Genomic DNA, 23,589 nt, shown 5'->3' with positions numbered 1-23,589 from the left:
TGAGCCCATGGAACAGAAGTCATTTGTAACTTTGCCTTCTGGAGAGGTGGCACTTGCAATATCCTTGTTACTTGTCCTAGTGGTGGAGGACTTGTGCATCTCACCATATGCAGGTCCTGCTTCTTTATGCCATACTCTAATATACGCACAATGTCAATATCTGAGCTGGTGGCCACTTGTGTGAAATCAAGTCCTGGTGTGCCACCATAGCTACTCTTCCTGGAGTTCATCCATTGACTGACCAGGGCATACTTCTTGTGTATTGGAAAACAATAAGATACATGAAAAAGGAGGTGCTAAGAGGCAGGAGAGAAGGTAGAAGCCGCATAGTTACACCATTTGTGGCTTGTAAATCGGGAGATTGTTGGATAAAAGGGAAGGGGGATATGAAAAGAAGGTTCAGGACCGAGGATATCAACATCCTCGATAGTTTTAGCAATGCCGCTGGCCACAGCTTTAGCAATGGACCTTTGGTAATGGCCTGCATTGTCTCTTCTTTAGGGATTAGAGCATACAGTTGTGCTTCTCCCCCTCCGATCATTCTTACTGTCTTCAGTTTTGCGCGCTTCTCCTGAAAGAAGGAAATTTGGCAGCAAATGTTGTGCAGTCTGTTTGGCTCGTGTAGTTGTCATGGTTGAAGTGCTGTCAGTGTGCACAAACTGGAAGATGTGGATATGAGGCTTGCAACAGAGCTAAGTGCATGAAATGAGGTTAAGCAAACAGAACATTCTCAGCACATTCTCCATTTATATAATGCACCTCCATACAATGCAGGGTAGCTTTAAATAATGCTATCAAGTATCAATTTTAGGTCTCCTGCTGATGTATTCATGCAGTCAACAGCATGTTCAATGCTGGCTGCATTCAAAAATCTTGAAAGTGAGCAGGCAGCATGATGACGCCATGCTGTCTGCATTAAAGAAACAGAAACTAAGCGCTGCATAGTTACACCATTTGTGGCTTGTAAGTTAGAAGAGATTGTTGGATGAAAGGAAAAAGGGATATGAGAAAAAGTTTTAGGACTGGGGACTGAGGATACCATCATTTTTCATTATTTCAATTGCAATCCCATTTTAGGGGCTGTTCAATTTAATGCCCCCACCTGTATTCAGGTTCACATCTCAGTTGATTCAGTCATGTACTTGCAAATGAGTTGTCAAGTAGTCATCCTTTCAACCTATTTTATGTAAATTGAAATTTTTGAAAGTTTTTGCCAATTAGGTCTTCACTGCTTTGTATTGGAAACTCAGTTTAAGTTTTCAGAAATATTTGTGAAAGAACCTTTCACAGGATTCTTCAAATGTATGACTGACAAATTGCAATTTTAGCATTACATTTGGCAGGGCATTTGAACTGCAAACCTAATTATTGTAACTTTAAATATGGATTACTTCTATTTGATTTGCCATTCTAACTTTGCGGTCAATAAGACCTCCAGAGTATATGCCTGAAGTTGCTTTATTTGGATCAATAAATTATTGTTGCATAATTTCTTTTTGCCACATAGCTCATGACTGGGATTTAGCTTCTGCCATGTAAGTAGTCAAAGATCTATATCACTGTACACTATACGGCATTAATAAGCTATATCTTTTCAGTGGGGCAAGAGCCCAGGTCAAACGAGTGACAAGCAGCAAATAGCCAATTGCATACTGTACATGGATACATTCTACACTGTTGCCATATTGATCAGAAGAAGACCAGGGTATAAGTGAAGGGTTACTCAACCAGTATCTCTCAGCCAGGTTCTATCTGCATGTTGATTAATCTTGATACATTGAATGTTACTGCCGAGATTTAATTCCAACACAGAAGATACCTTTAACTGAACAATCCTGTTCCTACACTGTACAAGGTCTTCATCCTCCGAAATCAGAGCAACTACCTATTTAATCTTCTTACAGTGTGTTCAGGATGCAAAATGAAGAATTTTCTTCATTTTTCAAATAACGTGCATTTTCACACATTGTAATCCTATCCATCTTTCTTTTCAGAGGTATAGCTTTCATTAGCAATAATCGTTTGCTTACTTTGAGATTAGTCACAAGCCAAAATAAATTGGCACAGTGTAATGGATTTGGAGCTTTACATGGCATAGGAGCAGTAGGCCCATCTTTAATATTATGCCTTTTCATGCATTTTCTACACTTGTGTAGTATGTGAAAGACTGATATCTTTTGAAGGATGTTCCGCAAATAATAGTCTGTTTCTTCTGGAAGTACTGACATTAGTGCAGTTTCTAATCATTTGTTTTCTTTTCTAATATATGTAGAAGATGGTGATGATTTTTGGGTTCGACGGTTTGTTGAGATGGTGGATGAAACTAGCGCAAAGCCATTTATTCTGGAACTTTATTGCACTTCCCAACCAGAAATTTATAATCAACTTCATCCAGGTAATGAACATTGAAAGAGTATATCCCAAATTAATTTTTCTATTTTGTTGTACTGTAACCATACAGGATAATTCCCAGGACCAATGCAGTTTTGACAAATAGCTATGTGAAGCTTCTCAAGATATATTGGCTTCAAACCAGGGACACCACTTAATTTCTTTCCTTCTACTGCTGATATCAGAGTTTTCTTCTGCTGAGAATTAATTTGTTACTTGGTGCATAAGTTCCTCATTTATTTCATTAACTTTTTAAAGCCACGTCATTATTATTTGTTAAACCTTTCATATGTTCCCATGGCTGCCAATAAAGGGCCGTCCCTTTGCTGACAAAATTGTCTTCATGAGCCCCTCACTTGAAAAAAAGTACCCTTAATACATGCACTCACCAGACTCTTCGCCCTCCATGGCCCTTAAATATGTTGAGATCTTCCTAATTAGTGTCATCCTTCAACAGTTTGAATCTTTCCACACTATTTGCAATTTTCAGGTCCATTTGGCCCACAGCAAAGTTTCCAATTCCATGTCTTCTTCATCACAAAGCCCACCTCTGGAACATTGTCTGCCAGCAGCGCACTTCTGTGAAGCTGCTTGGAATATATTTTTCCACACTTAAAGTGCTATATAGAATAATAAAATGGTTACAGCACAGAAGGAGGCATTGGCCCATTGTGCTCGTGCCAGCTCTCTGCAAAAGCAACTCAGCCAGTTCCAATTGCTTTGACTTTTCCCTGTAGCCCTTCAAATTATTTCACTTCAGGAAGTTATCCAATTCACTTTTGAAAACCACGATCAAGAAAGCCTGCACCATATTCTCAGGCAATTCCAGAAATGAACCACAAGCTGTGTAAAGAAAAACATTTTCCTAATGTCATCTTTGGTTCTTTTGCCATTCAAATTAAATCGGTGTCCTCCACCAATGTGAACAATTTCTCCCTATATACTCTGTCCTTTACCAACATGATTTTGAACACTTATTAAACGTCCTCTCAACCTTTTCTTCTCAGTGGAATGCAGCTCTAGCTTCTTCAATCTATTCAGGTAACCAAAGTCCCTCATGCCTGTAACTCTTCTCGTATTTTATTCTGCACCCGCTCTCATACCTTCACATCCTTTGTAAAAATGCCCAGAATTGGATGTAATACTCAGGTTGAGGCCAAACCAGTGTTTTATAAACATTCACCATAATTTCCTTGTTTTGTATGTATCCCTTTATTTGTAAAACTTAGGATCTTGTATGCCTCATTAATCGTTTTCTCAACCTGCGTTGCCACATTCAAATGGTACTGGAAAGTTGGAAAACTGCCAATGTGACACCTCTAGTCAAAAAGAGGGAGGGAGGCAAAAGCGGTAACTATAGGCTGATTAGCCTAATATCTATTGTTGGAAAATGCTGGAGTAAATTAAGAATGAAGTAAAAACAGCACATTTGGAAAATCATAATCTTATTAAGCAGAGTCAGCATGGCTTCATGAAAGATAGAGTGGAACCAGTAGATGTGTTGTATTTGGACTTCCAGAAGGTGTTCGACAAGGTACCTCACAAAAGATTAAGTTGCAAGATAAGAGCTCATTATGTTGGAATATATTGGCCTGGATAGAGTATTCACTAATGTGCAGGAAACAGCGAGTGGGGATAAGGGGCCCTATTTTACCATTTTGATTCTAACTGCTGGGCGGACTTGAAACTGGGAGTGTTTCAGATCTGACTTTTAGACTCGTTCTCAGGTGCTCCCATATGCACTCTACCTGCAAAAGTATCAGTGATTCTGAATCGCGCTGCAGAAACCTGTGGGCGAGGCTTAACGCACCCGAAACCCAGCTCCGATCGGTGCCTCCAACTACGCACGCGCAGAAAAAAAAAGACTGCTGCTCCCTTGCCACATCCCTTCTGGGCTGGATAATGCTTCCCCCGACCCCACAGACATTGCCCCTCCTCCCCAACATTACTGACCCCCTTATCCCCCCGACACTCCTGCCACTCAGACCGATCGTGGACCCCTCCCCCTTCCCCCCCCCACCGATCTCAGAGTGGCAGCAGATCCCCCCCCCCCCCCCCCCCCCACCGATCTCAGGCTGAGTGGCAGCGGGCTCCCTTTCTCCTCCACTGATCACAAGCAGAGTGGCAGTGGACCCCCATCCCCCCACTGATCTCAGGCAGAGTGGCAGTGGACCCCTCCCCCCAACCAATCACAAGCAGAGAGCCGTTGGATCCACTTCCCTCCCTCACCGCAGAGAGCCACAGCACGAAGGGACTTGGGGACTCTTGTGCACTAAACACAAAACTAGTGCACAGGTGCAGCAAGTAATCAGGAAGGCCAATGGAATGTTGGCCCTTATTTCAAGGGGGTTGGAGTATAAGAGTAGGGCAGTATTGCTGCAACTGTACAAGGTTCTGGTGAGACCACATCTGGAGTACTGTGAGCAGTTTTGGTCCACTTATTTAAGGAAAGATATTATTTCATTCGAGGCAGCTCAAAGGGCGTTCACTAGAATGATCCCCAGTAAGGACGGATTGTCTTATGAGGAAAGGTTAAACAGGTTTAGACACATTGGAACTTAGAAGAATGAGAGGTGATCTCATTGAAACATATAAGATTCTTAAGGGGCTTGACATGGTAAATGCTTAGAGGATATTTCCCTTCATGGAAGAGTCTAGAACCAGAGAGCATAGTCTCAGGATAAAGAGGCATCAATTTAAGACTGAGACAAGGAGAAATTTCTTCCCTGAGGGTTGTGAATCTTTGGAATTCCTTGCCACAGAGAGCTGTGGAGGCAGAGTCCTTGCGTATATTTAAAGCTGAGATAGATAGATTCTTGATCAGTAAGGGAGTCCAGGGTTACAGGGAAAGCACAGTAAGAAGTCTCACAACACCAGGTTAAAGTCCAACAGATTTATTTGGCAGCACTAGCTTTCGGAGCCTCAAGCTCCTTCATCAGGTGAGTGAGGACTTGTGTTCATAAACAGGGCATATAAAGACACAAACTCAATTTACAAGATAATGGTTGGAATGTGAGTCTTTACAGGTAATCAAGTCTTAAAGGTATAGACAATGTGAGTGGAGAGAGGGCCAAGCACAGCTTAAAGAGGTGTGTATTGTGTCCAGCCAGGACAGTTAGTGAGATTTTGCAAGCCCAGGCAAGTCATGGGGGTTACAGATAGTGTGACATGAACCCAAGATCCCGGTTGAGGCCGTCCTCATGTGTGCGGAACTTGGCTATCAGTTTCTGCTCAGTGATTCTGCGTTGTCGTGTGTCATGAAGGCCGCCTCAGAGAACGCTTACCCGAAGATCAGAGGCTGAATGCCCGTGACTGCTGAAGTGTTCCCTGACTGGAAAGGAACATTCCTGCCTGGTGATTGTCGAGCAGTGTTCATTCATTCGTTGTCGTAGTGTCTGCATGGTCTCCCCAATGTACCATGCCTCGGGACATCCTTTCCTGCAGCGTATCAGGTAGACAACATTGGCCGAGTCGCAAGAGTATGGACCGTGTGCCTGGTGGATGGTGTTCTCTCGTGAGATGATGGCATTCGTGACGATGATCTGGCACGTCTTGCAGAGGTTACTGTGGCAGGGTTGTGTGATGTCGTGGTCACTGTTTTCCTGAAGGCTGGGTAGTTTGCTGCAGACAATGGTCTGTTTGAGGCTGTGCAGTTGTTTGAAGGCAAGAGGTGGGGGTGTGGGGATGGCCTTGGCGAGATGTTCGTCTTCATCAATGACATGTTGAAGGCTCCGGAGAAGATGTCGTAGCTTCTCCGCTCTGGGGAAATACTGGACGACAAAGGGTATTCTGTCTGCCGTGTCCCGTGTTTGTCTTCTGAGGAGGTCAGTGCAGTTTTTCGCTGTGGCACGTCGGAACTGTCGATCGATGAGTCGAGCGCCATATCATGTTCTTATGAGGGCATCTTTCAGCATCTGTAGGTGTCTGTTGCGATCCCCCTCATCTGAGCAGATCCTGTGTTAACGGAGGGCTTTATACACATGTTTAGGGTGGAAGCTGGAGAAATGGAGCATCGTGAAGTTATCCATGGGCTTGCGGTATAGTGAAGTGCTTCTGTAGTTGTCTGTTGCGATCCTCCTCATCTGAGCAGATCCTGTGATCACAGGATCTGCTTAGATGAGGAGGATCGCAACAGACACCTACAGACTCATAAAAACAGGATATGGCGCGTGACTCATCGATCGACAGTTCCGACGTGCCACAGCGAAAAACCGCACCAACCTCCTCAGAAGACAAACACGGGACACGGCAGACAGAGTACCCTTCGTCGTCCAGTACTTCCCCGGAGCGGAGAAGCTATGACATCTTCTCCGGAGCCTCCAACATGTCATTGATGAAGACGAACATCTCGCCAAGGCCATCCCCACACCCCCAGTTCTTGCCTTCAAACAACCGCACAACCTCAAACAGACCATTGTCCGCAGCAAACTACCCAGCCTTCAGGAGAACAGTGACTACGACATCACACAACCCTGCCACAGCAACCTCTGCAAGACGTGCCAGATCATCGACACGGATGCCATCATCTCACGAGAGAACACTATCCACCAGGTACACGGTACATACTCTTCCGACTCGGCCAACATTGTCTATCTGATATGCTGCAGGAAAGGATGTCCCGAGGCATGGTACATTGGGGAGACCATGCAGACACTACAACGAATGAATGAACACCGCTCGACAATCACTAACCAGGAATGTTCCCTTCCAGTCGGGGAACACTTCAGCAGTCACGGGCATTCAGCCTCTGATCTTCGGGTAAGCGTTCTCCGAGGCGGCCTTCACGACACACGACAACGCAGAATCGCTGAGCAGAAACAGATAGCCAAGTTCCGCACACATGAGGACGGCCTCAACCGGGATCTTGGGTTCATGTCACACTATCTGTAACCCCCATGACTTGCCTGGGCTTGCAAAATCTCACTAACTGTCCTGGCTGGACACAATACACACCTCTTTAAGCTGTGCTTGGCCCTCTCTCCACTCACATTGTCTGGACCTTTAAGACTTGATTACCTGTAAAGACTCACATTCCAACCATTATCTTGTAAATTGAGTTTGTGTCTTTATATGCCCTGTTTGTGAACACAAGTCCTCACTCACCTGATGAAGGAGCTTGAGGCTCCGAAAGCTAGTGCTGCCAAATAAATCTGTTGGACTTTAACCTGGTGTTGTGAAACTTCTTACTGTGCTGACCCAAGTCCAACGCCGGTGTTGTGGGAAAAATCCACTTGTAGGCAGACTTCGAGATTCAGAAAATACGATTTATTAAACGGAGCCCCGTGGAGACAAGGCACATTGGTCTGTAGCAAACCTTCTCTCAATTGTATGCCGGGAGCGGTTCAATTTTATACCCTTTACACAATGGGTAAACCGGTGATTCGAACATTATCACATTGTTTAAGTGAGTACAAGTATTTAACATTTTATGAATGGGTACATTTCCCCATGTTTACAAGAGTACAAACAGGTATAGACATTTAGCATTTTATGAATGGGTACATCTCCTTATGTCTGTATCTATCAATGGCTGGTTTCGTCTCGTTCAGGTGCTAATCGGTTCCCTCGCATTCATATTTCCCGCCTTCCTTTAACATTAATCTAAGCTCTTTGTTTTGGGGTTTCCTTATCTTAAAAGATGTCTTGACCCTTGGCTTTGGCTTCCTGAGGTGTTTGTTTGCTATGAGTCACTGTCTGTGATTTGGAAATGGCTTGTCTGTTAGGTTTTTCTGAACAGCAGGAGCCTGTGTCTGCTCTTTTGGCTTTCCCAGTTAACCCTTTATGTGCTAGGCAGCCATTTTAGAGTGTGCTTTCTTGTATTGCCATTTTCGAGTGTGCCCCCCTTGTATTTTCCCCTTTACACCGGCATCTCCACATTACGGGGAAAGGGCAGGAAAGTGGACATGAAGAATGTTGGATCAAGCATAATCCTATTGAATGGATGAACAGGCTTCAAGAGCCAAATGGTCTACTCCTTTTCCTGTTTCTTATGGTCTTATGATCTCATTTGTGCACTTATATCCCTGATCCCTCTGCTTCTGCATGAATGTCAGCAAATTTACTGTGCGGCAGATACCTTTAAAATTGTGTCATTTATTTTATATATCCTTTCCTCGTTTTTCTGACCAAAATGAATCATTTCACACTGAGGCACTATCAATCAAGCAAAGACTAGTTTGTATGCACGAACAAATAGGCTTTTATTCGCAAAAGACTTGGAGCACACCCATGCTGATGAACTGGTCCGGCAACTGAGGCAAGGGGGTTGGGAGCAGTCACCTTTATACCTGGACCAGGGGGGAGGAGTCTCAGGCAGGGCCGGCAGGGGCATGCCCAGGCATGTCACACACACACACACAGGCAATAAGCTTAACAGTGGTTTACCACATTCACCCCCTGCTTTTAAAAAAGAGTCCGGCGGGGGTGAGGTGGGTGGAACGATATTTACAGAATTACAAATTTACAAATTCTGTCTCTCTGGGGGCTTGATCTGCCGCTGCGACCGCCGTAGTGCCCGATGTGGTGTCGGTTCCGGTGGCCGCGGTGTTTGTTCAGGCGCCAGGTCGTAGTTGCTCGAGTCGTCTGTAGTCCCTTCCGATTGTCAGGTGCGTCGTGGCGGCTCCAGGCGTGCTGTATACGGGGGTTGGGGGTGTGGGGTTGTGGGTCGTCGTAGTCCCTGGGGCACCTGCGGGTGCCAGGTCTCGAATGGAGACCATGTCCTCCCGCCTGTCGTGGTATGCCACATAGGCGTATTGGAGGTTGGCATGGAGGAGCTGGACCCTTTCGACCAGGGGGTCCGACTTATGGGTCCTCACGTGCTTCCGGAGCAGGACAGGGCCTGGGGATGTCAGCCACGATGGTAGTGAGGTCCCCGAGGAGGATTTCCTGGGGAAAACAAACATCCTTTCGTGAGGGGTAGCATTGGTAGCTATGCAAAGGAGCGATCTAATTGTGTGTAGTGCATCAGGGAGGACCTCTTGCCAGTGGGTGACTGGAAGACCTTTAGACCTCAGAGCTAGTAAAACGGCCTTCCAGACTGTCGCGTTCTCCTCTCTACCTGTCTGTTTCCCCTGGGGTTGTAGCTGGTGGTCCTACTCGAGGCTATGCCTTTGGAGAGCAGGTACTGTCGCAGCTCATCACTCATAAAGGAGGATCCCCGGTCACTATGGATATAGCTAGGGAAACCGAACAGAGTGAAGAGGCTGTGCAGGGCTCTGACGACCGTGGCCGAGGTCATATCCGGGCAGGGAATAGCGAAGGGGAAACATGAATATTCATCAATGACGCTGAGGAAGTATATGTTGCGGTCAGAAGAGGAAAGGGGGCCTTTGAAGTCGACGCTTAGGCATTCGAAAGGGCGGGTGGCCTTTATGAGGTGTGCTCTGTCTGGCCGATAGAAGTGCGGCTTGCACTCTGCTCAGACCTTGCAGTATCTGGTTATAGACCTGACTTCCTCAATGGAGTAGGGCAGGTTACGGGCTTGAATGAAGTGAAAAAACCTGGTGACCCCCGGGTGGCAGAGGTCGTTGTGGAGAGTCTGCAATTGGTCTATTTGTGCGCTGGCACATATTCACCGGGATAGGGCGTCTGGGGGCTCATAGAGCTTCCCGGGCCGGTATAAGATGTCATAATTGTAGGTGGAAAGCTTGATTCTCCACCTCAATATTTTATCATTGTTGATCTTGCCCCGCTGCGTGTTGTTAAACATGAATGCAACTGACCGTTGGTCCGTGAGTAGGGTGAATCGTTTACCAGCTAAGTAGTGGCGCCAGTGCCGTACAGCTTCCACTATGGCTTGGGCCTCCTTCTCGACAGAGGAGTGTCGAATTTCAGGGCCTTGGAGGGTTCGTGAGAAGAAGGCCACGGGTCTGCCCGCCTGGTTAAGGGTGGCGGCTAGGGCGAAATCAGACGCATCGCTCTCCACCTGGAATGAGATGGATTCGTCTGCAGCGTGCATCGTGGCCTTTGCGATGTCTGCTTTGATGCGGTCGAAGGCCAGGCGGGCCTCTGCCGTCAGGGGAAAAGAGGTGGATTTGATGAGCGGACGGGCTTTATCCGCATAATTGGGGACCCACTGGGCGTAATACGAGAAGAAGCCCAGGCATCTCCTCAGTGTTTTGAGGCTGGTGGGGAGGGGAAGTTCCAGGAGGGGACGCATGCGGTCAGGATCGGGACCGATGACCCCGTTTTCCACAACACAACCAAGGATGGCGAGGCGGTGTGTGGGGAATACGCACTTCTTTTTATAGGTCAGATATAGGAGTGTGGCGGTGTGGAAGAATTTGTGGAGGTTGGCGTCATGGTCCTGCTGATCATGGCCGCAGATGGTGACGTTATCCAGGTACGGGAAGGTGGCCCGCAGCCCGTTCTGGTCTACCATTTGGTCCATCTCACGCTGGAAAACCGAGACCCCGTTGGTGACGCCGAAGGGGACTTAAGGAAGTGATAGAGGCGGCCATCCGCCTCGAAGGCAGTACATTGGCGGTCTTCCGGGCGGATAGGGAGCTGGTGGTATGCAGATTTTAAGTCGATGGTGGAGAACACCCGATATTGCGCAATCTGATTAACCATGTCAGATATGCATAGAGCAGGGGCAGGAATGGATGCTGCAGGTCCCGGGGTTCAAATGTTTTAGTCGAAGTAGGGAAGGAGGTAGAAGAGGGGGAGGGGTAGCATTATTGGTCAGAGATTGTATCACAGTGTCAGAGAGGAGGTTTGATGAGGACTTATCTGTTGAGGTAGTATGGGCGGAGATTAGAAATAGGAGAGGAGAGGTCACCCTGTTGGGAGTCTTTTATAGACCTCCTAAAAGTTCTAGAGAGGTTGAGGAAAGGATTGCGGAGTCAATCCTGCTTAGGAGTGAAAGTAATAGGGCAATTGTTATGGGGGATTTTAACTTGACTAATATTGACTGGAATTGTTATAGCTCTAGCTCGTTAGAGGGGTCAGTTTTTGTTCAAAGCGTGCAGGAAGGTTTTTTGACTCAGTATGTGGACAGGCCAACTAGAGGTGAGGCTATATTGGATCTGGTGCTGGGAAATGAGCCAGACCAGGTGCTAGACTTGGAAGTTGGTGTGCATTTTGGTGATAGTGACCACAATTCGGTTACGTTCACCTTAGTGATGGAAAGGGATAGGCATGAACCTCGGGCCAGTGGTTTTAGCTGGGGGAAGGGTAATTATGAGGCTATTAGGAGAGAATTAGGAAACATAGGTTGGACTAGGAGATTACAGGGACTGGGAACGTCCGACATGTGGAGTTTTTTCAAGGAGCAGCTACTGCGAGTCTGTGATAGGTATGTCCCTGTCAGGCAAGGAGGAATTGGTAGGGCTAGGGAACCGTGGTGCACCAAAAAAGTTTCTTTGTTGGTTAAAAAGAAAAAGGAGGCTTATGTTCGGATGAGACGTGAGCACTCGGGTAGTGCACTAGAAAGCTTTAGATTGGCTAAGAGGGAGTTGAAGAGCGAGCTTAGAAGGGCTAAAAGGGGACATGAGAAGACTTTGGCGGATAGGGTTAAAGAGAATCCTAAGGCGTTCTATAGGTATGTCAAGAACAGAAGGTTGGTTAGGGCAAGTTTAGGGCCAGTTATAGATGGCAGAGGGAAGTTATGTGTGGAACCGGAGGAGATTGGTGAAGCATTGAACCAGTATTTCTCTTCGGTGTTCACGCAAGGGGACATGAATATAGCTGAGGAGGACACTGGGTTGCAGGGGAGTAGAATAGACAGTATTACAGTTGATAAGGAGGATGTGCAGGATATTCTGGAGGGTCTGAAAATAGATAAATCCCCTGGTCCGGATGGGATTTATCCAAGGATTCTCTGGGAGGCAAGAGAAGTGATTGCAGAGCCTCTGGCTCTGATCTTCAGGTCGTCGTTGGCCTCTGGTATAGTACCAGAAGATTGGAGGTTAGCGAATGTTGTCCCATTGTTTAAGAAGGGGAACAGAGACTTCCCCGGGAATTATAGACCGGTGAGTCTCACTTCTGTTGTCGGCAAGATGTTGGAAAAAATTATAAGGGATAGGATTTATAGTTATTTGGAGAGTAATGAATTGATAGGTGATAGTCAGCATGGTTTTGTGGCAGGTAGGTCGTGCCTTACTAACCTTATTGAGTTTTTTGAGAAAGTGACCAAGGAGGTGGATGGGGGCAAGGCAGTGGACGTGGTATATATGGATTTTAGTAAGGCGTTTGATAAGGTTCACCATGGTAGGCTTCTGCAGAAAATGCAGATGTATGGGATTGGGGGTGATCTAGGAAATTGGATCAGGAATTGGCTAGCGGATAGGAAACAGAGGGTGGTGGTTGATAGTAAATATTCATCATGGAGTGCGGTTACAAGTGGTGTACCTCAGGGATCTGTTTTGGGGCCACTGCTGTTTGTAATATTTATTAATGATCTGGATGAGGGTATAGTTGGGTGGATTAGCAAATTTGCTGATGACACCAAAGTCGGTGGTGTGGTAGACAGTGAGGAAGGGTGTCGTAGTTTGCAGGAAGACTTAGACAGGTTGCAAAGTTGGGCCGAGAGGTGGCGGATGGAGTTTAATGCGGAGAAGTGTGAGGTAATTCACTTTGGTAGGAATAACAGATGTGTTGAGTATAGGGCTAACGGGAGGACTTTGAATAGTGTGGAGGAGCAGAGGGATCTAGGTGTATGTGTGCATAGATCCCTGAAAGTTGGGAATCAAGTAGATAAGGTTGTTAAGAAGGCATATGGTGTCTTGGCGTTTATTGGTAGGGGGATTGAATTTAGGAGTCGTAGCGTTATGTTGCAACTGTACACAACTCTGGTGCGGCCGCACTTGGAGTACTGTGTGCAGTTCTGGTCCCCACATTACAGGAAGGATGTGGAGGCTTTGGAGAGGGTGCAGAGGAGGTTTACCAGGATGTTGCCTGGTATGGAGGGGAGATCCTATGAGGAGAGGCTGAGGGATTTGGGATTGTTTTCGCTGGAAAGGCGGCGGCTAAGAGGGGATCTTATTGAAACATATAAGATGATTAGAGGTTTAGATAGGGTGGATAGTGATAGCCTTTTTCCTCTGATGGAGAAATCCAGCACGAGGGGGCATGGCTTTAAATTGAGGGGGGGTAGTTATAGAACCGATGTCAGGGGTAGGTTCTTTACCCAGAGGGTGGTGAGGGATTGGAATGCCCTGCCAGCATCAGTTGTAAATGCGCCTAGTTTGGGGGCGTTTAAGAGATCCGTAGATAGGTTCATGGACGAAAAGAAATTGGTTTAGGTTGGAGGGTCACAGTTTTTTTTTTTAACTGGTCGGTGCAACATCGTGGGCCGAAGGGCCTGTTCTGCGCTGTAATGTTCTATGTTCTATGCGGGGAAGGGGGTACGCGTCCAGCTGCATGTATCGGTTAATGGTCTGACTGTAGTCAATGACCATGCGATGTTTCTCCCCAGTCTTAACAACTACTACTCGGGCTCTCCAGGGGCTGGTACTGGCCTCGATGATCCCCTCCCCGAGTAGCCGTTGTACTTCGGACCTGATAAAAGCCCTATCTCCAGCACTGTACCGTCTGTTCTTGGTGGCAATGGGCTTGCAGTCAGGGGTGAGATTTTCAAACAGTGAGGGAGGAGTGACTTTAAGGGTCGAGAGGCTGTAGGTGGTGTGCGGTGGGCGATCTAAGAACTGGTGATTGCAAACAGAGAGCGGGGGAAAAGGCCCATTATACTCCATGGTGACGCTCTTAAGGTGACACAGGAAATCTAGCCCCAGGAGTACGGCCGCGCAGAGTTGTGGCAGCACGAGGAGCCTGAAGTTTTTGTACACTGTGCCCCGTACAGCCAGGGTCGTCATGCAGTACCCGAGGACATCCACCGTGTGGGACTTTGAAGCCATAGAGATCGTTTGCTTCACTGGCAGTACTGAAAGGGCGTAGCGATTCACTGTGTTAGGGTGAATAAAGCTCTCCATACTCCCACAGTCAAATAAACAGTTTGTAGTGCGACCGTTTACCTCGATGTCCATCATGGACCTGGCGAGTTGGCGAGGCCTGGATTGGTCCAGCGTAACCGAAGTCACCGTTGGATTTTGCGACGCGGCTGACGACCTCCTAGATGGCGGCCCGCACGGCTCACGCGGCTGAAGGCGTCCAAGATGGTGGCCCACACGGCTCACACGCGGCTACCGGCGCCCAAGATGGCGGCCCCCGCGGGTCACCCGCGGCGCTACTGGGCTTGGAGGTTGACTTTGCCCTGCATACCTTCATATAATGGCCCTTCTTTCCACACCCGGAGCAGATCGCATCCTTCGCCGGGCAGCGTTGTCGGGGGTGCTTCCCCAGGCCGCAGAAGTAGCACTTCGGGCCTCCAGAGACTGCCGCAGCGGTCGGGTCATTGGTGGGACGTGGCGTGGCATAGGCCTGCGGCTCTCCCGAGTACAGATGTGGCGGCGACTGCGGCATCCACGATGCGCCCCCGTGGTCGGGGGTGTAGGCCTCGAGATTACGGAAGGCCACCTCTAACAAGTCGGCAGGCGCTACAGTCTTTTGTAGATCCAGCCCACCCTGTTCCAGCAGTCATTGTCGGATATAGTTTGACCTGATACCCGTGACATAGGCATCTCTGATTAAGTCCTCAGTGTTTTGGGCGGCTGTTAAGACCTTGCAGTTGCAGGCCCTGCCAAGTGCTTGCAACTCACGCAGGAATTGGTCGCCCGATTCTCCTGGCTGTTGTCTGCGAGTAGCCAGAAGATGTCTGGTGTAGATTACATTAGTCTGTTTGTTGTACTGGCCTTTTAAAAATTCGATCGCATCCTCGTAAGTTTCAGCGTCTCTAATCATCGAGAATACTTGGTCGCTTACCCGGGCATGGAGTACGTGTAGCTTGTCAGTTTCGGTCCGGACGACGGAAGCGGAGGCGGTGAGGAAAGTTTCGAAACATCGCAGCCAATGATCGAAGCTGTTCGAGGCTCCTACGCCTTGAGGATCCAATTCTAATCTATCGGGTTTTAGTATCTGCTCTATCCCATAACTTTTTGCAAATAAAATTAATGCACTATCAATCAAGCAAAGACTAGTTTGTATGCAAGAACAAATAGGCTTTTATTCGCAAAAGACTGAGAGCGCACCCATGCTGATGAACTGGTCCCGCGACTGAGGCAGGGGGGTTGGGAGCAGTCACCGTTATACCTGGAGCGGGGGGGAGGAGTCTCAGGCAGGGCCGGCAGGGGCATGCCCAGGCACGTCACACATACACACAGGCAATAAGCTTAACAGTAGTTTACCACACACACTTCTCTGTATTAAATTTTATCTGTCATGAGTCCACCCAATCCAGCAACCTCTGTTCTTGATGTCCATGACTATCCTCTTCACAGTTCACAATACTCAGAAGTTTTGGGTCATTTACAAAATTTGAAAATGTGTTCTGCACATTCAAGTCTAGGTCATTAAAAAAGATCAAGAAAAACAGTAAACTGAATCTTCTGTTGGTAACATGGATCTTGCCTGCCATCTGGAGAGATCGTGAGACACCCGCACTGCCTCTGCTTTGGAAGGCCATCTGGATCTTGTACCAGCCAGGCTGATCTGGGGACAGCAGTGGGCCTTCTTCTAGAATCAGGTTCCCAGCATTTAATCAACAGTGTCACAGAGGAGGCTTTAACTGATGTTGGAACAGCACCTCTCCTTCCCCCACCCCAGAGTTTCAGGACCTAAGTAAAAGGCAAGAAATGGGGATGGAATGCAGGGACGAATATAGCACACAGTGCTCTGGCACGGGGCCCCAAACTCAGAGGGCCCCAAAATGAATGAGTTTCAAAACATTCCCTCCTGTCAATTTTTGCAACAAAACAGAATTTTCTCCTCTTGAATCCAACGTGAGATTTTGGCAAAAGAACGTAAGATCTATTGAATATCAAATTAAACTGATTTTCCAGGTTTTCCTGTGTAGTCGCAACTGACTGACTGTTCTGTTGTTTGAAAAATGCAGTAAAGCAATTCAGCCAATCGCAGTCTGATTTCTCCCTGCTTTTGTTGCTGATAGGCTCACGAGGAAGGTATCAACCTGTTGGAAAGTGAAACAGCTCTATTAATGATTGTCCATTTGGCACACTAGGTTCCTAATTTCTGCCATGACAGAGGACTATTTCTCTTTCCAGCACTCCAATACTCTGTTTATTCAATACTACTACATCTGCTTTATTTCTTTCCCTATTTTTCATGAACATCTTAGGCAGAATTTTTGCTTGTGGAGGTGCATTTTGGTGCATGAGTGGCCAAACCATTTTTAGGGGGGAAATCCAACTTTCCTATGGATTCCTGATCCTGCGCCATTTCCCTCTGTGCTTTTTGTTGGTTTGGAATACTTAGGTCCAGATTTTCGCTCCCAGATTGAGTGCGCAGACAAGAGAATTCCCAGCTCTGTGAACCCCACCTTTAAAATTGGCCACCTGCAGGTCAAATTGTCCTTCCGGGTGGGACAGCGTATAGGATGGACTAGATTGTATGTTGGACCTGCAAAACCCAGAACAAGTGTGGAGGCTGTTAGGTGTGGAGGTGAGTTTGGCAGAAGGCCTACCTTTATGTTTGGGCACTGTTAAATTAAATTGGAAAAAGAATAAAACAAAAACAGCCCTCAAGCTCTCACTCCTCAATGCTCACAGATTTCAAATGTCCCATCCATGCTAATCAATGTCTCCTCCAAAGGTATCTGGGACCAGATCCAAAGGGTACCTTGGCTATCCAAACAAACCCACCACGTTCAGAACTCCTCTTACCTGGTCTAATCTGCACACTCTAGGTTTCGCACTCCTGACCTACCAAAATCCCACTTCAGTGAATGCAGCTGATGATTTAAATGATTAGCTGCCTCCTTGAAGCATGCATGTGAAACCTTTGACTTGACTCCAGCTCCGTGAAAATAAAAAAAATGCTGTATTTGGGAGAGGGACTTTGGAGTTCTGGCCATTTCTGGGATTTTCATGATGATGGAGAGGTTCTCTGTCATGGCAGGAATCTGGGTCCTAGTGTGCAAAATGCACAATCCTGCTAATGTCAGAAAATCTGCTTTATTCCCACACTCCATTTTTGTGTGATGGTACAGGGTTATTCTTCTCTGTCCATCTGGATGTCCTCCTCACTCCATGTTCCTCTTTCTTCTGTTTGGAAGTCCCCCAGGGTCAAGGATGATTTGTTCTCTTCTAACCTGCTTCTGCCACACAACAGTGCCCAACCGCCCCCCCCCCCCCCCAATCCGGACGATCAAGATCATTAGCAAACCCCTGGACAACGTGGATCATTTCCCAGGAGCCTCCTCGCAGCACGAGCAGACATTGATGATGAAATCTGGCATCGACTCCAATGCACCAGTGTAGTCTTTGGATGCCTGAGGAACAGATTCTTCAAAGACCAAGACCTCAAACCCAACACCAAGCTCATGGTCTACAGAGCAACCACTGTCCCCATCAGAGACATGGATAATGTACAGCAGACACTTTAAATCCCTGGAGAGATATCATCAATGTTGCCCCTGCAAAATCCTGCAAATCCATTAGCAGGATAGACATACCAACGGCCAATTGAGATGGACAGGCCATATTATCCACATGCCCGACTCAAGACTCCATGTTCCTACCATCCAATGAGCTCCACACACACTGGTCCACACCACATCTGGATTACATTTTATTTACAGAAATATAAGAGATATTAAAAATGTCTTGAAGCTAACAAAAATACAAGAGATGTCAAATTGCCTTACATTATCTGCCTTTAAGTATATAATTTCACCCAATACGACACCTACAAGTCTAATCCATTCACTTTATTCCGTCCCTTCAGTAATATTCGTCTGTCCATCACCAGTTTGTGGGAGCTTGCTATGTACAAATTGCCTGCTGCATTTCCTACATGGTAACAGTGACTACACTTCAAAAAGTACTTAGTTGCCTGTAAAACACTTTGGAATGTCTGGTGGTCATGAAAGGCACTATCTAAAAAATACGTCTTTCTTTTTAAACAACCTGGGGTGTGGTTAGTTTTGTGTGCGCGGCTGATTTCTTGTGTAATATTTTAAGAACTGTTACAAGAGATTGTGGAAGCTGGAGCAATTTGAGTTTAAAATTCCACAGCCTTGTGCACTGCTTATACTGATGTTGGGAGAGTTGCTTTCATAAACCAGAACAGTCGAATGAAAACTCCAGGCCACAGTATATTTATGAGCTCCTAAATGTGATTTTGCTTTAGAGTATTTGTACAGTCATAAAGAAATTTTAAAAAGGCAATATATTAATATCTAAAAGCAGTTGGAAGTAAACTGCTTACATGACATTCAAACTGGAGTAATCTGATAGTTTGTGACTTGAAGGGATTGAAAACTCCTTTTATAATTTGAAACTTGGGACTGCAGTTTCTTGAATGTTTATGTCTTGAATGTTCATTCTAAAATAGACCTAAGGTTTATACCATTTGTTTACTTTGTGATTGTCCTTTTAGTGACTTTCTTAGTGTGTACTCAGATGAGGATTGTCAAGAACAAATTCCATAATGGATGCAGCATTGTGTATTTGACGTCTTCTAATGAGACTCAAATTTATATCACAGGTAAACAGTCAGATAAAACTGTGTGTCACATTGTTTGGTTTGATTGTATTTTTTGGAATTATAGTACTTGATAGCAAGATATGTGTTTTACAAATGTGTTAGGGCAATATGCCTTTATAATGTGAATACATTAGATGCCAGTCGCCAAAGTATTTACATTTAAAGGTGTAATGGAGTTATTACATTATTGCAGAAATGCCAGCAATATTTCACAAAATAGTTATGTATCCACCAGTATAACCTTGCAATGTTTTATTTTTCATGCATAGACCTTAACATTTATATACAAATTCCCGTGCTACCTTCTCAATTTCTATTTATTATATAACTGCCATGTGGATGTTATGTTAATTATGCAATTTTTTATTAAGAATTTCCTTTCAAGAATTTCTGTGCATTAATTTATCATAAAATCAGCCAGTTAACTTGGCGGGTTTTTTTCCTTTTCTACTAACATACGCTAATTTTGAAGGAAAGCACTCTTACTCTGTTTCAATTGATCTTTGATGTGGCATTTTAGTGAATGGTTTTTGGAAATCCAAATAGACCACAGGTTCCTCTTTATCCACCTCCTCAAAGAACTCTTATTAAATTAGTCAAATATCATTTCCTTCTCACAAAACTATGTTGTCTCCCTAATCATGTTTTTTGTAAAACTACATTCTTACCCTGCCACTGCAAGTTCTTCTCTAACCCAGAGCAGATTCCCAAACTGTGGCACTGGGGCAGGCAATTCAACCTTCTGTACTCATGCTCTTGGTTGCAGAGAACTGTGTTTATTCCCCCATACTACCACTACATTTCTATTTACTCCCCTAGCTTGAAGAAATTCCTGCACCATGGTGCAATGGCTGGTTCACTCATCCACTTTGCAGCTCATATTCTCATCCATACAAGCTGTAAGAACCTCAAACCTGTTGGACAATTGCAAGGCCCAGTGTTCCTACATTTCTATCTTCTTGATCTCCATACCTGCCTCACTCACAGTAACAGCCTCTTGCCCTTGACCACAGACCAAATCAGAAACTCATAGCCTGAAGGAATGTGACTGCATTCTGGAACAGTGTTCAGGTAATTTTCCTCCTCCCTGATGCATCACAGTGTCCGAAGCGCAGCCTCTATTAACTTTGAGCCCGAGTTCCTAAATCCATAGACACTTACTACAGGTGTGGTTATCATGGATTGTGCAGGCATCCATCAGATCCCACATGCTACAGCTGCAATACATCACCTGTGCTGCCATCCTTATAGTGTTTTAATTAACTAGTTAATTATTTTCTTAAATTTTATTTAATACCTCTACTCCTGCTGGTACTTATGTTCTTTTAATTCAATTAACATTATACTTGCCCCAATTAAAATTCCCTAATGCAGATAAGAGAAAAGGCTTGCTAATCAATCAATCACTTACTATCTTTCCTCTAACATCACATTTCAATTTCCTTCGGATGCATTGAACCCACAGACTCAACCCCCCCCATCTCTCCACTCTGAGATCTTCAAACTCTTGCCACTGTTTCTAGGTACCCCCTATTTCTGGTATACAACCTGTGTTTTCTGCAGCTACTGGAGGCTAGAAAAAAGTAGGAAAAGGAACCCCTCTTTCCTCCATTGTACTGAATTCCCACATGAACCAAATTCCCAACTTCACGTTCAGTCTACGTCTCACTCAGGTGTAGTGGCCCAAAGGAATACACCATTGGACTTTTAATTTTGGACTCTGAACTCAGATGAAGCCTTATGAAACTGGACTCACATGAAATTCTTTATTGCGGTCTTGTCCTGTATTCCTTTCCTTCATTTATCCCTCTTTTATTATACTTAAATTGATTTAAGTCCATCCAAACCTGGTTCATGCCTTTATTTGAGCATGAACCTGATTACATCACTGGCATGGGGTGGGGAAAATCTCAAACTAAGGTCTCACCCTGATGCAAATCCCTCTTGCAAGAATTAGTGACCATAACGGTATTTGTGCCTGAGGCGGACGGGCCCAAAAAATACTTGTTCTAACACTAAGAAAATGGCATTGTTTGATGCTCAGATGTTTGTTCATCAAGAGAATTTAAGCATGGAAATTTTGGAGACCCATGTCTTCCACGTGGAAAAATGTCTGGATCGCACATCACCAGTAGAGCAGTTAGATGAAGACCTCAGTCATGACTCTGAATCCCCTACCGAATTCAAAAAGCTTAAATTGCAGCTGGAATTTCAGGAGAGGGAAAGAAAGAGGGAAGCTCAAGAAAAGGGAAGAGAATTTCAGCTCTGAAAATTGGAAATAGAGTTAACAGCTCAAAGGGAGTGAGAGAGCAGACACTCACTGCTGCAAGGGAAGGCAGCATCCCTCATCTCCCTAACCTGGAAACACATTCTGAGGCTCTCAAGTATGTGCGATTCCTTCACAAATTTGAAACGAAAACGAGTTGTGTAGAGTCATTTTTACCACTTTTGGGAAAATAACAGAATAGCAAATATGACCCTCCGAGATCTGGACATTTTTAATTCAAGAGCAGCTATCAGAGAGAGCCCATGAGACTCCATGCTGCCATCTGAGGTGTCCCTGAATTCTGAGCAGACTATAAAGGGGAAAATCAGAAATTAAAAACACCTTTCTATTTATGGACGGGCAGTGAAAGGCAAAATCAGGGCTATTTAAATTAATCCCCCTCCTGTCCATAACGCTCCTCTTAGTGTGTCCCCTTACTTCTTGTGATCTTATCACGTCAAAGGAACATTTAGAAAGGACATCATGATGAGTATTACTCTGGAGACGGAGATATCAAGTATCTATCTTTCTTGTGGTCTTTAGTTGGGAATGTTTATATTTTATCTTTCAAACAGCTTTCTTTATCTCCGATTTTATAAAGATCAGCATCACCATCACTTAAAATATCTCCAAATTCAAACACCAACTTTTACATGTAACATTCCACACAAATGTTTGTGATGTTGGGACATAATGCAAGAAATATTAAATGAACTAAATATTAACCATATCCCATTGTAATCACCTGAATGGAAACGCTATCAAAAGGATCACCAGAAATTTAACTTCTGAAGAGAAATAAAGAGGAACAGTCATTAATTCATTTTCACTTCTAGCCAATCCTACTAACGACCCTTACGCTCGAGGACATCACCCCTGTTATGATGGGCATGAGGGATCGTCAATAAACCATAGAATACAGCCTCCTCTATTAGACAAGTGGAGGCTTGCCCAATAGGGAAGGAGCAGCAGGTTGTTTAAAACCAGCTGGCTCCACTCAGGCCGGCTGTCGAAAAACTTTAGGGCTGACCTGTATATTGTAGCCACTGAGCGGCATTTTGAGCACATTGTAAATAAAGGGAGATGGTGATAGAAGACTGGTTTTGATAAGATTATTACAACCCCCAACAACACGGTTTTGCTCATCTTGTATCTTGTCAGTCCTTTGTGACACACTCATATCTTATTTTCAGGATCATTGGTTAGTCTGATCACATTGTTTTCCTATCTGATTGTTAGTTTCAGCAGCCTTCTAATGAATTATCTTAATTACCTTGAAGTTCATTTTTAAATGTCACATATTGGTGTCCATCTTTGATGAAAGCTAGAGTGTAATTGAATAATCACAGAAGGAATATTGCTCCGGTGTACACAGTGTTATTAGTTATATCTATCATTTATATTCTGTCAAATAATAAATCAATTTAATGTCCTTTACTCCAACATTCATAGCAAGTCAATTTAAAATGTAACTACCAAAATCTCTCTAGTATTGAAAAATTACTCGGATGCAAATTAAAACCAAAGGTTGAATCATTTTTTTTAAGGTCATGTATGTTCATTTGATTTTTCAATTCCAAATGCCACTTTAAATAATTTGTGAAAAATATTGGATGCAGGCTATCACAAGGGAAGACCATACACAACTGACACTACAGTCAAAAGATTTATTCAGTGGGCAAAAGCACAAAATGAGAGAGATTTTCAGAAAAAATCTGTGGTTGGAGGATATTATTCGTTTCCTCCCTTGCCTTCAAGCTTCCAGGCCTACAGTCAAAATATGGAAGGTAAAGTTTGAAAGCTGATGCTGTGGAATAGCATTAGTTAGACTAGATATTTTGTTTCCCAGGGATATGTACCCCAGAGGTAGTGCAGAAGGTGCACTGGGGGACACCCAGGCAAAGACTACATGGGAATTGCCTATGATGTTTAAACTTTCAATGGGCAATCACCTTGCAATTGGAACTATATGGTGCTCCAATTTAAATTGGAGTCTTTGAATTTCTCCGACTCATAGAGCAGAATAGTTACAAAGAAAAAGTTAGAAGAATTCAAACCACTTCTAACTCCTGGGTGACTATGGTACTGATTTCAACCCAGCCCCTTCCCCTACTGGACCCTTGACCGCCCCTTAGCCCTCTCGAATTACCCTCCTGACCCCATGGCTATCACCTGACACCTTGCATGCTCCCAACTACTACCTGACCCCCCCAACTACCCTTCTGACTCTCTTGATAACCACCCCCAACTATCCCCCTTCATCCAACTATTCCCCCCTTCCAGACTAGACCCCCCCCTCAATATCTATTCAACCCCTAATACCCATCCAAACAAACTGCCACTGAAAGGGATCATGGTCGATCTGATGGTAA

The 23,589-nt window shown here is 45.1% G+C and overlaps 1 protein-coding gene across 1 annotated transcript in view; it reads left to right on the top strand.

The window, feature by feature from the left end:
* Positions 1-23,589, top strand: part of LOC144499454 (RPA-related protein RADX-like) — an 86,260-nt gene that overhangs the window by 21,893 nt on the left and 40,778 nt on the right. Inside the window, exons 6-8 of the mRNA XM_078221440.1 lie at positions 2,273-2,395; positions 18,844-18,951; positions 22,837-23,009. Coding sequence (XP_078077566.1) covers positions 2,273-2,395; positions 18,844-18,951; positions 22,837-23,009 — 404 coding nt within the window. The remainder of the gene's footprint in view (positions 1-2,272; positions 2,396-18,843; positions 18,952-22,836; positions 23,010-23,589) is intronic.

This window comes from Mustelus asterias, chromosome 10 (genome assembly GCF_964213995.1).
Source record: "Mustelus asterias chromosome 10, sMusAst1.hap1.1, whole genome shotgun sequence".
In the NCBI taxonomy this organism is placed as follows: Eukaryota; Metazoa; Chordata; class Chondrichthyes; order Carcharhiniformes; family Triakidae; genus Mustelus; species Mustelus asterias.
This window is presented reverse-complemented; position numbering and strand designations above follow the sequence as displayed.